At 40.1% G+C, this 15204-nt stretch overlaps 1 protein-coding gene across 8 annotated transcripts in view; it reads right to left on the bottom strand.

The window, feature by feature from the left end:
- The window catches only part of XPO4 (exportin 4), a 109744-nt gene that overhangs the window by 17991 nt on the left and 76549 nt on the right, over positions 1–15204 (bottom strand). For all 8 annotated transcript variants that reach the window (XR_639490.4, XM_009191570.4, XM_021929453.2 and 5 more), the window contains 7 exons: positions 11305–11481; positions 10606–10748; positions 9965–10110; positions 8983–9160; positions 2240–2399; positions 1557–1726; positions 586–760 (listed from right to left, as the gene is read on the bottom strand). Coding sequence is in view for 7 of the 8 variants with exons in the window: in XM_009191570.4 (XP_009189834.1) it covers positions 586–760; positions 1557–1726; positions 2240–2399; positions 8983–9160; positions 9965–10110; positions 10606–10748; positions 11305–11481 (1149 nt within the window). In the remaining variant the exon portion in view is untranslated. The remainder of the gene's footprint in view (positions 1–585; positions 761–1556; positions 1727–2239; positions 2400–8982; positions 9161–9964; positions 10111–10605; positions 10749–11304; positions 11482–15204) is intronic.

Below are 15204 nucleotides of genomic sequence, written 5' to 3'. Positions count from 1 at the left end.
CATGCTCTCAACTGAGTTGGGGAAAATGTGCCTACAATGCAGAACACTTGAAGATATTCAGTGTCATCACACACAGGCAGGTACAGACAAATTACAAGATAACATTTGTAAAACAAGAAGCTTCAACCCATTCATTAGGAGAAAAAAGTATCAGAAAAGCTATGACTGGGCCGGGCACAGTGGCTGCTCACACCTGTAATCCCAGCACTCTGGGAGGCCAAGGCGGGCAGATTGCTTGAGGCCAGGAGTTTGAGACCAGCCTGGCCAACATGGCAAAATCCCGTTTCTACTAAAAATACAAAAATTAGCTGGGTATGGTGGCATGAGTCCGTAGTCCCAGTCACTTGGGAGGCTGAGGCAGGAGAATTGCTCGAACCCGGGAGGTGGAGGCTGCAATGAGCCGAGACTGCACCATTGCACGCCAGCCTGGGCAACGGAGTAAGACCCTGTCTCAAAAATTAAAAAAAAAAAGAAAAGCTATGACTGATACGTTTATGTCTCCAGAGACTCTTTTACGGCAATGCATAGATAAAGGAACTACAGAGTTACACAAAAGGGTGCAATCAAAATAGAAGGCACTGTTACCTCCGTCCAATACTGCTGTTTGGTTTCCGTGTCCATATGTGCAAAACCTCCTAAGACTAGAGCCTTCATCAATGTCCTCTGCACAGGACTTGACAAGAAATTAAGAGGTGGGCTTCGGCTTGCAAACTGCTTAGCTAAGTTCCACCAGTTCTCACACTGAATTACTAAGTTTGCCCTACAGGTAGAAATAACAAAACATAAGATGTATTACTATATATACACATACACACAAAGAAAACAAAAATAGCTAGATTTAATTACTTTTAAAGCAAAGCACAGTAAACAGGACAGACTCTGAAGTCACACAGGCTCACATTCAAATGCCACTAGTTGTTTGGCGATGTAAAATTTATTTAACCTCTATCAATCATCACGTCTCTATTATCTGCAAAATAGGAATAACAGTCTCACGCGGCCGAGACTGATATAATGATTAAACGAGATACTACCTGTGACGTGCTTAGAAGAGTACATAGTAAATTATAAGAATTCAATAAACCAGCCAATGATAATGGTAATAATAACAATGATATTCCTATACAGTAAGAACAATGAAAACATTTCTAGAATTGTTGTAGAAAGCACTAAAAATTTTACTTTCCAACATTAAATTTTAAATATCAGTATTTAATATTTAAAATGGGGATAAGATGTCTAAAAATTCAAAAGAGCACATTCCACATAAAAGTGTCCATAACACTGTAAATTAGTGATGTGTTACTCATAGGGCTTTGATGCCAAATCCTGAAGGAGTCAATGTAATGCTCAATTATAAGAAGGGAAAGCTCTATTTCCATTTGTAATAATAGTGTGATACAGTTTTTAAAAGGCACTATTCCAAAAATGTAGGCTCTAGCTAAGAATTAGGACGGTGTAACCATCTGCCTGTTCAAAGGACTACACCAGGAAGGGAAAAAGAGTTTCTCACCAACACACATACACACACAGTCAGCCTCCAACAATGAGCTAACCTTTCTCTTCTTTCCACCAAAGTGACAAGGAGCTGCACAGTGTCATTTGCAAGGTCCTGCTCACTACTCCAGACCGAGAGGTTACTGATGACTTTTTGTAAGAGGTAGCCAATTATCCACTGAGAACCCTCTGTATCTGCTCCAAATGCTGTACTGAATGGCAGACTTATCTTAAGAGAGGAAACAAATTTTTTAAGGTAAGCAAGAAAGATCAACTCAAGAAAAAAAAAAAAACAGAAAAATCAAACTGAAATCAGTATCTAATCTGAAGTAGTGCTTACTTCACAACAACTTTACGCAGGTACTCATTTTCACAGGTCAAAAAAAAAGACATCCTCAATCCACTCACATTTCCCAGTGTGATTTTCCTGTCAACTTCTGTTATTCCCATAGTATTAAAAAACTAACATAATATTACACCAAATACAAAAAAAAACATAATCTATTCCCAAATAATAATCTTTATCTTCATTAGTGGTTAAAATAAACTAAATCAAGTGATGTGCTCTAAAACACACATTAAAACAGCATTCCAGTCACGTAATTCTCTTCAACATAGAAAATGTTGAACTGCTCTTAAACAGTTACATTTTGATGAAAAACCCACCAAGAAAAATGTTCCTGCTTCTATAACTGCCATCATCATAAATCCAAATGAAGTTTTAACAGTTTTACATTCTGACCTGATCATACAGTTTTTCATCCACCAGGAGATAAGTCTTTGCCCAGCGTTTTAAAAACCAAACAATATCTTTGCCCATCTGAGGACTTAGTAGATGAGTGAGATCTGCTCTTATTGCTCGAGATTCAACTTCTGAAACTCTGAGAATGGCAGACAACAGCCTGTAGGTATAAAACAGAAGTCATTTATTCTTGGATTTATTTAGTGGTTGTCTAACTGTATTTTCTTCCTTAAAAGTCCTTTTTGGTCTTTCAATTATCTGAATTTAGGTCAGGCTATACTTGAAAATTTCATCAACAGAGTTTTAGACAAGTGTCCTGTATTACTTCTGATCTTTCGCGAAGCAGGAGACAAGATAAAGAAAGGAAGAGTCAACACTAAAGACATCCTTCTGCTGAAGTCGTAACCACAAGCGGGAATCTCAGCATTACCAGCTAAACAGAATTTTCAGATTCAAAACTTTCAGATTTTCAGGAGAAATACATCAAATTAAATCTTCAGAGTACATGCCAAATTCTTTCAGCATCACTACTTAAAACTACCCTGGTTAGTATCGTTTGTGGTTTTATGTCATGGTCATGTTATAGTACAAGATCTGAGTGTTATCTAGAAAGTTTGAATGTTGTGCCTTGTTTAAATCTAATCTAGTAAACTTGATTCTTCACGGTATTTTTCAATAAAACTCTTGCTAGAAAGATTACCTGTGTAAGTACACATATTGTCCTTTCCTACACCACATAATTCATATGGTCGTGTGGTGTCAGTCACACAGCGTGACATGCAGACACATAGAAATGTCTTTGTTGAGAAGGGCATATAATCAGAAGTGAGATATATTTAACTTGACTTTAGCCAAAAGGCAAGGAAGCAAAGGATGTAACGGAAAGAACCCATTACACACCAAAGAATATCGGTGCTGAGAAAAGGATTCTAGACACTCAAATTCGGCTTATGCTCCTTTACTAGCGCTCTCAGGAAGCCTGAAATGATCTCGTCATGAAATCATACAAACATGTTTCAGTTCTTTACCCCACTGTATGGCCCACTGTCGCTGCCCTTATCTTCCTGCAGCCTCCCTGGGGTCACTGCCCTTCCTCCCTTCATCTAGCCACCTGCTTCCTCTTTCCCAGTCTCTATAGCAGCATCCTCTTCTCCTGACCTCCTTCTTTAAATCAGGAGGTTTTTAAGGTTCCAGCCCAGAATCTCTTCTATTTTTTTCTGTTTCAGACAGAGTTGCTGTGTCACCAGGCAGCAGTATGCCCAGACACAATCACGGTTCACTGCAGCTTTAACCTTCTGGGTTCGAGCGATCCTCCTGCCTGAGTCTCTCAAGTAGCTGGGACTACAGGCAAACACTACCACACCAGGCCGATTTACAAAATTTTTTTAAAGACAGGGTTTCGTCATGTCACCCAGGCTGGTCGTGAACTCCTGAGCTCAAGCAATCCTCCCACCTTGGCCTCCCAAAGTGTTGGGATTACAGGAATGAGCCACCATGCCCAGCCTTCTTCACTGCACACACACTTCCTATACCACCAGTGCTCAAACTTCAGAAATTTTTTTAGGGGGTATGTGAACAACAACAAAACAAACAAAACCCCAGCAATCTCCCAATACAGTAATACATTCAAGTTGCAGATATGTCAAAATTTCCAGTGAGATTAAATCATTTTAAATATATATTCCAGCCTAACAAAATTCAAAATAAAATGGTTACATTAACACTTTACATTTATGCACTGGAGTTTTATTATCGTAATGTTCTGGTGCCCACTATAATCCATTAAAAATGTAAACAAATTTTCCTTGTTTTTATTTCAATTTCATTTTCCATAGAACATTATCCTAATATAATTTTTATGTTCCAGTATTTTATTCATCATACTACATACTCTGATACAAATGTCTACATATTGAAAGATAACTTTTAAACATTTTCAATGACCGTAAGACCGTGTTTAAAAATGTCTTCTGGATTATCATTATGATACTTAAAACTAGACAACTGAGCAAAACAATATAAATGTAACTGAATTATCAAACATAAATAAACACAAACATAGAAGTGTGTGTATCTCGTAGTGTGATTAACTTGGTAGGGCTCCTTCCCCACTTAGTTCATGTGTCTTTGAATGACCACCACCTATTGCCAGATGAGCAAGTTGAGCATGATTTGATTCCTATTTTTCCTTTTGATATAAGTACTGAAAGGCTTCATATAAGTAGAACCTATTTTTAAAATAGCAGAATCACCCAATTATTTGTATTTCTTCCAAGTTATATGCCAAAAATCACAGAGATCTACCAACAAAAATTATTTTTAATAATCTCTTAGTTGATGTGATTAGGTCCTCTTCATGTTATTTGATGCAAAGGGCTGAAACCTGCCAACTGTCCACTCACTAGTGACTCAGTCACTTAGTGCCACACTGTTTGCAACTGTCCCTCTCCTCTGTAGGGTTTTACACGCCTGCCAATCCACATGTTCAGAGGTAGAAGTGAAAGCTTTGGCCTTTCTTTTGTAAAGTGGAAGAAACATCAATGAAAGAGCCACTCAGCCTGAGTCAGGCAGGTCCAGGCGAGGCACCCAGGGGCCTTTCTTCTACCTCAGAAATACCTCATGACCCAAGAACCTGTCTCCATCTTCATTCCAAGACTACTAAGGAAAATGCTTCCTAACTTGCCTTGCCACCCTTTAAACTGATCACCCATGGAATAGTATCTCTAAAATAATTTGATCACTTCACTTCTCGGCTGTAAATCCTTGTCAGTACTTTTACTCCCACTTTATCAGCCCCACCCACAGCATCCTCCCTGCCTCTCCACCCTCATCCCCCTACCAAGGCCATCGCCCTGCCCTCCTGTGTCACACACCAGCTACACCTAAGTTCCTCTCACTTGAGCAGGGCTCTCTTACTGTCAGAGGCATGGAACCAGACTGACTGCATCTTGAGTGAGGGCTAGGAAAATGACGCTGGGACCTGATGGGCTGCATTCCCAGAAAGTCAAGCATTCCCTATTCTCTAGATGTTTACAGTTAAGGGAACAAATTAATAAGATTTACTAAACAGACCCAGATGTGGGAGTGTCCAGATATTCTGACATCTGTAGAACAAAAGCATTCCTAATTTTGCTTAAAAGACAGCATACTGATTCTTGCAAAATACAGTAATTAAGAAAATTAATCCTTTATCACAAACTCTTGTAGCAAAGCACATTGCCCCATGATCTTTTTTTATCATACACACACACACACACACAAAGAACTGTGCCTATGGTGGATGCGTTCCTCCTCTTATTTCTTATTTTCAGGAACTTCCTGCTCTGTCTGTGGAGTAGCCATTCTTTTATTCCTTTACTTTCTTTTTTTTTTTTTTTTTTTTTTTTGAGACGGAGTCTCGCTGTGTCTCCCAGGCTGGAGTGCAGTGGCGTGATCTCGGCTCACTGCAAGCTCCGCCTCCCAGGTTCACACTATTCTCCTGCCTCAGCCTCCCTAGTAGCTGGGACTACAGGCGCCCGCTACCACGCCCGGCTAATTTTTTGTATTTTTAGTAGAGACGGGGTTTCACCGTGTTAGCCAGGATAGTCTCGATCTCCTGACCTCGTGATCCACCCGCCTCGGCCTCCCAAAGTGCTGGGATTACAGGCTTGAGCCACCGCGCCCGGCCTCCTTTACTTTCTTAATAAACTTGCTTTCACTTTACTCGATGGACTCGCCCTGAATTCTTTCTTGCGCAAGATCCGAGAACCCTCAGGGACCCCTTTCCAACAACATCGCTGCTCATGCTATTGTCACTGCCCGAAGTACTCTTATGCTTCAAGAAGCCACCTCTGGTTCTCCTCTGCCCATAGATTAGGGGCACCAGGAGCTCCTGTAACACCCATACACACTTGTAACTATACCCTCAGATGCTGGCACGCAGGGGAGTTGAAATCTAACCGATAAAAACATCAAAATATTTTTAAACTGTTGATATTCCAAGATTAATACCCCCATTCCTACTTCAATTTCTTAAAGCACTATATCTACAAATATATTCCAAACAGCACTCAGTTTCTCTTATTTTCCAAGTCAATCCTAGATTACATTTGTACGTCATAAATCCAAAGTCAACACAATAAATCAAACAGAGCTTTCTTTAACTTCTCACAACCTCCAGTATAGGTCTGAGCCACCATCATCTTTCTCTTGGATTACTACAATTTGTCTCCTAACTGGTCTCCTGGCTTCCATCACTTACTCTCAGGGTTTTTTTGCATTTTTTTTCTTGAGACAGGGTCTCGCTGTGTCACCCAGGCTGGAGGGCAGTGGTGCGATCTCAGCTCACTGCAACCTCTGCCTCCCAGGTTCAAGCGATTATCGTGCCTCACCCTCCTGAGTAGCTGGGACTACAGGAGGTAAGCACCACGATGCCCAGCTAATTTTTGGCATTTAGTAGAGACGGGGTTTCAACATTGCCCCGTCTGGTCTTGAACTTCTGAGCTAAGGCAATCTGCCCACGTTGGCCTCCCAAAGTGCTAGGATTCCAAGCGTGAGCCACGGTGCCCAGCCTCCATCGTTTACTCTCAATGCAGCAGAGTCGACTTCTTAACATTTAAGTTACTCTTCTGCTCAAAACCCTACAATGGCATGCCACTTCATTCAGAACAAAAGCCAAAGATGTTACAAAGGCCTAAGACCTTATCTGTTTTCCTTCTATTTTCCTAACTCCATCTCCTACAAAATTCCACCTCACTCTGCTCAACCCACCACGGCTGTTCTTGCTGTTCTTGAACATGCCAGGCAGGCCCAGGGCCTTTGCATTCACTGCTTATTTTGCTTGGAATGCTCTCCCCGCAGACACCTGCATGGCCTCCCTTACCAGCCTCACGTCTCTGCTCCCATCACCTTCTAATAAAGCCAACACTGACCACACTAATGACAGCTACAACAATGCCTACTGATACTCTCACTCCAGCTTTTTGCCTGTCACATTTGTTGTCTTCTATCAGACTACAGAATTTACTTATTTATTCTCTCTCCTCTACAAAGAGCTTTAAAAGAGGAGTGACTTCTATCTGTTTTGTTCAAATACCCAAAGGCTCCCTGTTAGGTAGTCAGTAGTCAATAATTATTTCTCAAATGATACCTGTTTTAAGAAATGTGAGCTGCTTGTTTAGTGAAACAAGAAATGTTTCTACCATATAACATTAAATTTCATATTAATTCTTTGGATTAAAAATATAGTGAGTTTTTTTTTTGTCCCAATCCTCCATAGTCTGTGCTCTCAGATACCAAAATGTGTCACTCCCACACTAACATCTGGGACTGACAAAAATTGAAAAAGCACTTAAAATACAAGGAAAGCACTCCTAATGCTACTGCCCAAGCAAACAATACAACAAACAATATATAATATGACAGCACCCTGAAATGAACTGCTTTTTAAATTAACATTCACCATCAACCAAACCAGAGCAAAGCACTGATTTCCAGAGACACTAAATCTAATGGCTATAGTAATCCTAAAATGAAGATGTAACTTTTTCAATAAAGTATGATTTTATTTCAAACAAGACAATGCAACAATAAAGGAAATAAATTTCCCCACATAACCTTGGTTATCAGCTTAATATTTCAACTATTTTTTTAAAAGCCACATTTTCTATTGCATGTTTAAATGATATCCATATATTTTGCATACCAAAAAGAATAAAGGGGACAGCATCCTGTTTGAGTTACTGGTTTTGCAGCTGATAAAAACCAATGTTATTATCATTACTGACATCTCTGCTTGCAACCTACATTTAAAATAAAGATACTGAAATTTTACATGTTGTTTTCAAATCCACTTTTAGGAACTTTTTTTTTTTTTTTTTTTTTTGGAGACAGAGCCTTGCTCTGTCGCCAGGCTGGAGTGCAGTGGCGTGATCTGAGCTCACTGCAACCTCTGCCTCCCAGGTTCAAGCGATTCTCCTGCCTCAGCCTCCCAAGTAGCTGGGACTACAGGCATGCACCACCACACTAAGCTAATTTTTGTATTTTTAGTAGAGACAGGGTTTCACCATGTTGGTCAGGATGGTCTCAATCTCTTGACCTCGTGATCCGCCCGCCTCAGCCTCCCAAAGTGCTGGGATTGCAGGTGTGAGCCACTGCACCTGGCCAGACATTTCTAATACAGGTTTACCCCTCCTTAATTTCACCATTAAGAATTAACGAAAATTTTGCCATTAGTACTAGAAAGATTAAAGTGAATTGTTTCATTTGAGGCACTCTCCTGTCGTCTAACAGGGCTCTTCAGTTTCACATTTAGAATAAATATTTCCATTTTTTGAGATACGAATTATCTATCATTTTCCATGAGAAAGCCACCAAAACATAGTTTTAGCTTTTATGAGCGAGACTTAATATTCATCTGGTCCCCTTTGTTTAGGGCGCCTGCATGCATCAGTACTGCCCTCTGATGGACAGGCGTCACGTTCATAACTACATCCAATGTCCCTTCCAAGTCTCATCGTATTCAGAATAATGTGACATTTCTCTTCTTCAGTACTGGGGATAGCTGTCAACTCTCACTAGAGTGGCATTGCCTAAATATACTGAGTACTTGCCATCCTTGTGTATTTCAAGGCTTCTCCAAGTTTTCATTTTTTTTCATGTATCAGATTTACAACGTGCCTATCACTCCAGTCATCTACCCATCAACTCAGAATTTATAAAACAGTATAAAAATTACAAGAGCACAGCTATAGAGTTTATATTACCTAATCACAGAATCTGTTCTGTTGTACCCTGGGATGGAAGAAGCCTTTTCTCCTGGAGATCCCAAAATTTGAAGTGTTGTATTAATGTCAACTTCAGATGAATGCTTAATGGAATATTCCATTATTTCTGGAGGTATTAGCGGAGTCTCTCCCTGAGTATCATCAGCTAAGAGGTAGCCTTCAGTTTAAAAAAAATTAAAAATGAACACTTAACAAATCTACATTTATCAAATTGTACTATAAATGTTTTCAGTTTTATTTGATTTAGATACATCATATAAATTGATGTAAATTATAAATGTTAACCTGTTAATTTCAAGTTTATGCAAAAAAACTTTCTACGTCTCAGATAAGTAACCCTCAAAAATACAGAAAAGGACAAATGTTTTATTCACCAATTTTGTAATTCATAGGGGCTTTTTAATCTACTGTCTTAAATAATTTTCAGTACTGTATTCTGTAAAGTTAATAGAAATTCTGCTACTATCTATATTAGAAGTCAATATTAGGGAATTCATTTTCAAAAGTCAAGATTTTTTCCTTATTATTTAAAATATGGAATCACTAACAGTATGGTGGTCAAAAAAGCAGATCCTAAGAGTCAGACTGCCTAGATTTACATTCTGGCTCCAAAAATGAACAGCACTGTGACAATGGGCTAGTTTCTTATACTCTCCAAGTCCCAGCTTCTTCATCTATTAGTTGGGGATAATGACGATGATGATGATAACCATAATACTACCTAGCAATACTAATTCAGCGGGTAAAATGAGATCCGTAAAACATTTGGTATGCAATAGCACTGCATACATATTAGCCAGTATTTTTTAAAAATGCATCCATAGTTCTATGACAGAAAATAGCTGTATCCAAATTTTATCCAATATTGTATACACACTATTGTTTTTCATATATGAAGCTTCTTTTAAGGCTTAAACTGCTCAGTTGGCAATTACATTTTAAAAAGAAACCACCAACCAACCTGTAACTAAAATAAGCCAGTGAATATCTTCATAGAGATCATCAAGCATTTTGTTGTCAATAGTGCTTGAACCCGGTGAAGCAAGTAATTGTTGCTGATGTCGTTGTAACTGACCGTGGAGTCTTGTTACTCTTTCTTCTAATAAACTAAAAGAGGAGAAAACAGCAGCTTCATAAAGTTCAGTAAGCAAAGACATGGAACAACTTACAACTTCCATATATCAGACAACACGAATTAAATGTTAGCGTAAAAACACATATACAAAAACATTATAGTACACAACTGTTCTCACAGCACTATAGGAATTATGATTTATTTTTTATAACACAGATTTAAAACACTGCTTTACAAACAAGGTTTACAACAGGCATTTGAAAACCGGTTATTCCAAGTTTTTACTGATATGGGTCAAATCATTTCTCATACCATGTTTTCCATAATCTCTCTGCCATCTACGCTGTAGTGCCTGGGCTCCAAAGGTCTAAGCCAAGGAAGGCAATCATGAGTATGTTTCTGTCCATTGTTCCAGTGTGCTGGGACACGGGGTGGGGTGTTTAAAGTCTTTACACACTTTAAGTGCCCTCCAGGGAATTGTGAATGGAGAACATTTGCTCCATGGGGTTTCTCTGGACTGTGTGTACCTTGTCAGAAGAGGTATACAGTGCTCTGCAGCAATTCTTCCTAGCATTCCTACACTGGCCAGTTGATCAGAAAACTGGTCTCGATCATCCTCTTGAAGTTCACTTATTTCTTCCTCCTCACGAGAGGCCACGCCATTGGCAGTCTATTGCAAGTGAAAGCAATAAACAATGAGGAACTGCATTACCTATTCCGCGTGCACTTCTGCAGCTCCATAACACAGCTTAGACAGCTTAGCACTGCAGAGCAAAGGAGAGCGGGACACAGCCAACCTTCGAGCACAGCTATCTACGAACTCCCTTCTAACACGGCTGCCAGCCAGGATAGTTATCAAAACAGGGAAACATACAAGAGCAAGAAGTACAGGAATCACTCCATGGTGATCAACACAACTAACTGCATGTCCACAACCCACCTCCCACATGGGAGCATTGAACTTCTGTCACTGAAAAGACCGGACATCCATGGTCCAAATTATTCATATCTCTTAACAGCTAGACAGAAAGAGGTGGGTAACTGAAAAGGAATACATACAAGCAACATCCCATATAAGAAGAACTCAGAGAACAAGGCCACTTCTGCTCCCGGCAAATCTTCTGAGGGAACCCAACCTGAATTTCTGGCATTATATAATGTGTAACACGGTGAAATATAGCCTATGATGAAATAGACTGTTAATTACCATCTTGCGTAAAACTCACCAAATTTCTTGTGCCATCTGGAGCGGCTAGGTGGCACTGAATATAGGAATTGAAAACTTGAACTGCATGTTGGGTAAAAAAGCCTTTATGGAAATGTTTGTCATCTTGAACCAAAGTTAACCAGGACTCCAACAATTTATCATATGCTTCCATGTATACCATGTCATCTTTATCAAGCTAAAAGAAAAGAACATTCATAAAACAAATGTTCAGAGAACAACAACTGGCATTATAACAAGTCATATAAACACATACAAATAGTTTAAGTTTTTCCTTTAACAGAACTTCCCAATTATTAATAAGTTCTTACTGCACTTTCTAAAATCTAAGTTCAGTCTAAGTAAGTCTTAGGCAATCTGGAATTAAAGTTTATTTTAAAAACCAGCTGTTCAGTGTTATGCAGAACATGCATTTTTCAAATAAAAATAATATTAACATTTTCTGTAGTCAAGAAGAGAATTGTTAAAATAAAAAAAAAAAATTATACACCCTACACATGTTAAAATGGTTTTAGAGAAACTGAAGAATGATGAAAACAGACTGACTTAATCAGCAGGTGTAAGAATATGTGGGGAGAACTCTACCAGTGCTCCTTAACAAGAAATAACTTATAATAAAAAAGAACAGCAAATCCCATACAGTAGAAAAGCATTAAATGTCTTCAAAAAAATATTGGAGAAATACCTAAAGTGTCCCATACTTAGAGAAAATTCAGAATTTAACAAGCACAAATACTTTGTAAATGTGGAAATAAATTTCTCCCTCTTTTTGGTTCTCCGTCTTTCTGGTTCACTGCAGTTAGTTTTTCTTCTTACAAAGGAGGCACATGTGGGAGACTTAGAAAAAGAGACGAGTAGATGAGAAGACGAGGGAAAGCAAGGCTTCTCCTTGCCCAAAGCTCTGACTGGCTGAATAGGCCTCTCCACAAGCATGGTACCGGATGTAAACAGACCTGTACAAGATCCACTAACAAGACCATGAAGCTGTATACGCTTCAAGGTAGTCGCAGTGAAATTGTTTAGCTTGTTATTCCTAATTTTCCTCTTTCCTATTCTTTCTTCTTCATTTAGCTACTATTACTGAATTAAAGTGTTAACACCTAAACTACACCACTGAGAAAGAAGAGAAAAATCATCAGAAAAGGTAGGATGACAATGTACATCACCAGGCTGTTTCATAGAGTTACTTGTGGTCCAAGATCTCCCTGAATGGAGCTAACATTTGGCTAAAAGGTCACTCTAGTTTTAAAACCTGCGAAGGTCAGGAGGCAAGAATGAGCCTGGCATTTATACCACTGAGAGAGAGCCGGTGGACCTGGAGCAGACCGTGACAGGTCCTGACGTAACATGGGGTGAGAATGGGGGCTGGCAGGCGAGGAACAGACCAAATGCCTTGATAGGCTATGGGGTGAGAATGGGGGCTGGCAGGCAAGGAACAGACTGAATGCCTTGATAGGCTATGGCAAGGACACTAAGTTTTCTTTCAATTGCAACAGGAAGCCACTGCAATGCTTGAAACAGATAGAACACTTCTTTTTTTTTTTTTTTTTTTTTTTTTTGAGATGGAGTCTCGCTCTGTCACCCAGGCTAGAGTACAGTGGTGTGATCTCAGCTCACTACAGTGTCCACTTCCTGGGTTCAAGTGATTCTCCTGCCTCAGCCTCCTGTGTAGCTGGGACTACAAGTGTACACCATCATGCCCAACTAATGTTTGTATTTTTAGTAGAGATGGGGTTTCGTGTTGCCCAGGATGGTCTCGAACTCCTGGCCTCAAGGGATTCGCCTGCCTCAGTCTCCCAAAGTGCTGGGATTACAGGTGTAAGCCACTGCACCTGGCCAGATAAAATTCTTTAAAGGAAAATCACACTGCTTACACTGCAAAGTATAATGGTGCCATGGACCAGGGTAGAGATGATGGCAAGTGGCCAAACTGGGTACAGATTTTGGAGAAAGGGCTGACACTGGAAAATGACCTAAGGCAAGACAGAAAACAAGCCGGGGGTGGGGAGTTTTATCCTGACAGCTGGGAAGATTCCTAGGATACAGAAGGATGGAGGTGTTGGACAGGCCAATGTGAGATGATGCATACTGGGAGATGAAGGCCTCTCAGCCTCGCTTCTTTTGGACATGTTAAATTTTAGATCCAAAATAGGAATCCAACCAGGAATGTTCTGTTAACTGTCTGATGCCTGTCTGGAGTTCAGGAAAGAGATCAGGGCCAGAAACACAAATTAGGGCGCCATCAGCACACAGAGATCTAAGTGTTTATTTTTAAAGTTGCAAACCCAGAAACACCCACTTAGAAGATGTTGATTAAGAATAAGGAGGGGCGGCCTGGTGTGGTGGCTCACGCCTGTCATCCCAGCACTTTGGGAGGCTGAGGCGGGCGGATCACGAGGTCAGGAGATGGAGACCATCCTGGCTAACACAGTGAAACCCCGTCTCTACTAAAAAATAAAAACTAGCCGGGCGAGGTGGTGGCGCCTGTAGTCCCAGCTACCCGGGAGGCTGAGGCAGGAGAATGGCGGGAATCCAGGAGGCGGAGCTTGCAGTGAGCGGACATCGTGCCACTGCGCTCCAGCTGGACGACAGAGGGAGACTCCGTCTCAAAATAAAAGGAAGAAGAATAAGGAGGGGCCGGGCATGGTGGCTCACGCCAGTAATTCCAATACTTTGGAAGGCTGAGGTGGGTGGATCACCCGAGGTCAGGAGTTCGAGACCAGCCTGGTCAACATGACAAAACCCTGTCTCTACTAAAAAGACAAAAATTAGCTAGGCATGGTGGCGGGAGCCTGTAATCCCAGCTACTTGGGAGGCTGAGGCAGGAGAATCGCTTGAACCTGGGAGGCAGAGGAGAGACCCACACTTATATAAAAACTACATATGGCAGATCATTGAGGATGAAGGACTATTCAATAAATGTTGGAGAAAAACCTGTTATCCACATGGAGAAAAACAATTTGCATCCCTACTCGATTAAATTCTAAGATGTTAAAATCATGAAAGGCAAATTTTAAAGAATTTAGAAAAAAACACAGGAAGGGTAGGCATCTTTACATTAGAACCAAATTACAAATCATTAAAAAACAAAAAACAACTTTCAACTACAGTAAGATGAGGAACACTTGTTCTTCAAAAAATATGATGAAGTCAAAATGCAATGTGATATCCAGGACTAGGTCCTGGCACAGGAAGAGGACACTGGTGGAAAACTTGCTGAAATCCAATAAAGCCTGTAGTTTAGTTACTAATAATATGCCAATGTTAATTTCTTAGTTCTGACAAATGTACCATGGCTACAAAAGATGATACTATTAAGAGAAAACTGGGTACAAGGCACATGGAAACTCTCTGTACTGTCTTTGCAAATTTTCTGTAAATCTAAAATTATTCCAAATTTTAAATACAGAAAAAAAAAGATACGATAAAGTGAAAAAGGAGCCATAAAAAAGAATAGATCTGTGTATTAGTTCATTCTCTCACTGCTGTAAAGAATTACTTGAGACTGGGTAATTATGAAAAAGAGATTTAATTGACTCACAGTTCCACAGGCTTAACAGGAAGCATGACTGGGAGGCCTCAGGAAACTTACAGTCGTGGTGGAAGGCGAAGGGGAAGTAAGCATGTCTTAGCATGGCAGAGCAGGAGAGACAGGGCGAGGAGTGAACTGCCACACACTATCATGAGAACAGCATGTGGGAAACCACCACCCCCATAATCCAATCACCTCCCACCAGGTCCCCGCCCCTGACACGTGGGTATTACAAGATTATAATTCAACATGTGATTTGGGTGGGGACACAGAGCCAAACCATATCAATCTGGAACACATATAACCAACAAAATACTAGTTCTAGAACATATATAGACTTTCTACAAATCAGTAAGGAAAAGACAAACA

Source organism: Papio anubis, chromosome 15, assembly GCF_008728515.1.
Source record: "Papio anubis isolate 15944 chromosome 15, Panubis1.0, whole genome shotgun sequence".
Classification (NCBI taxonomy): domain Eukaryota; kingdom Metazoa; phylum Chordata; class Mammalia; order Primates; family Cercopithecidae; genus Papio; species Papio anubis.
This window is presented reverse-complemented; position numbering and strand designations above follow the sequence as displayed.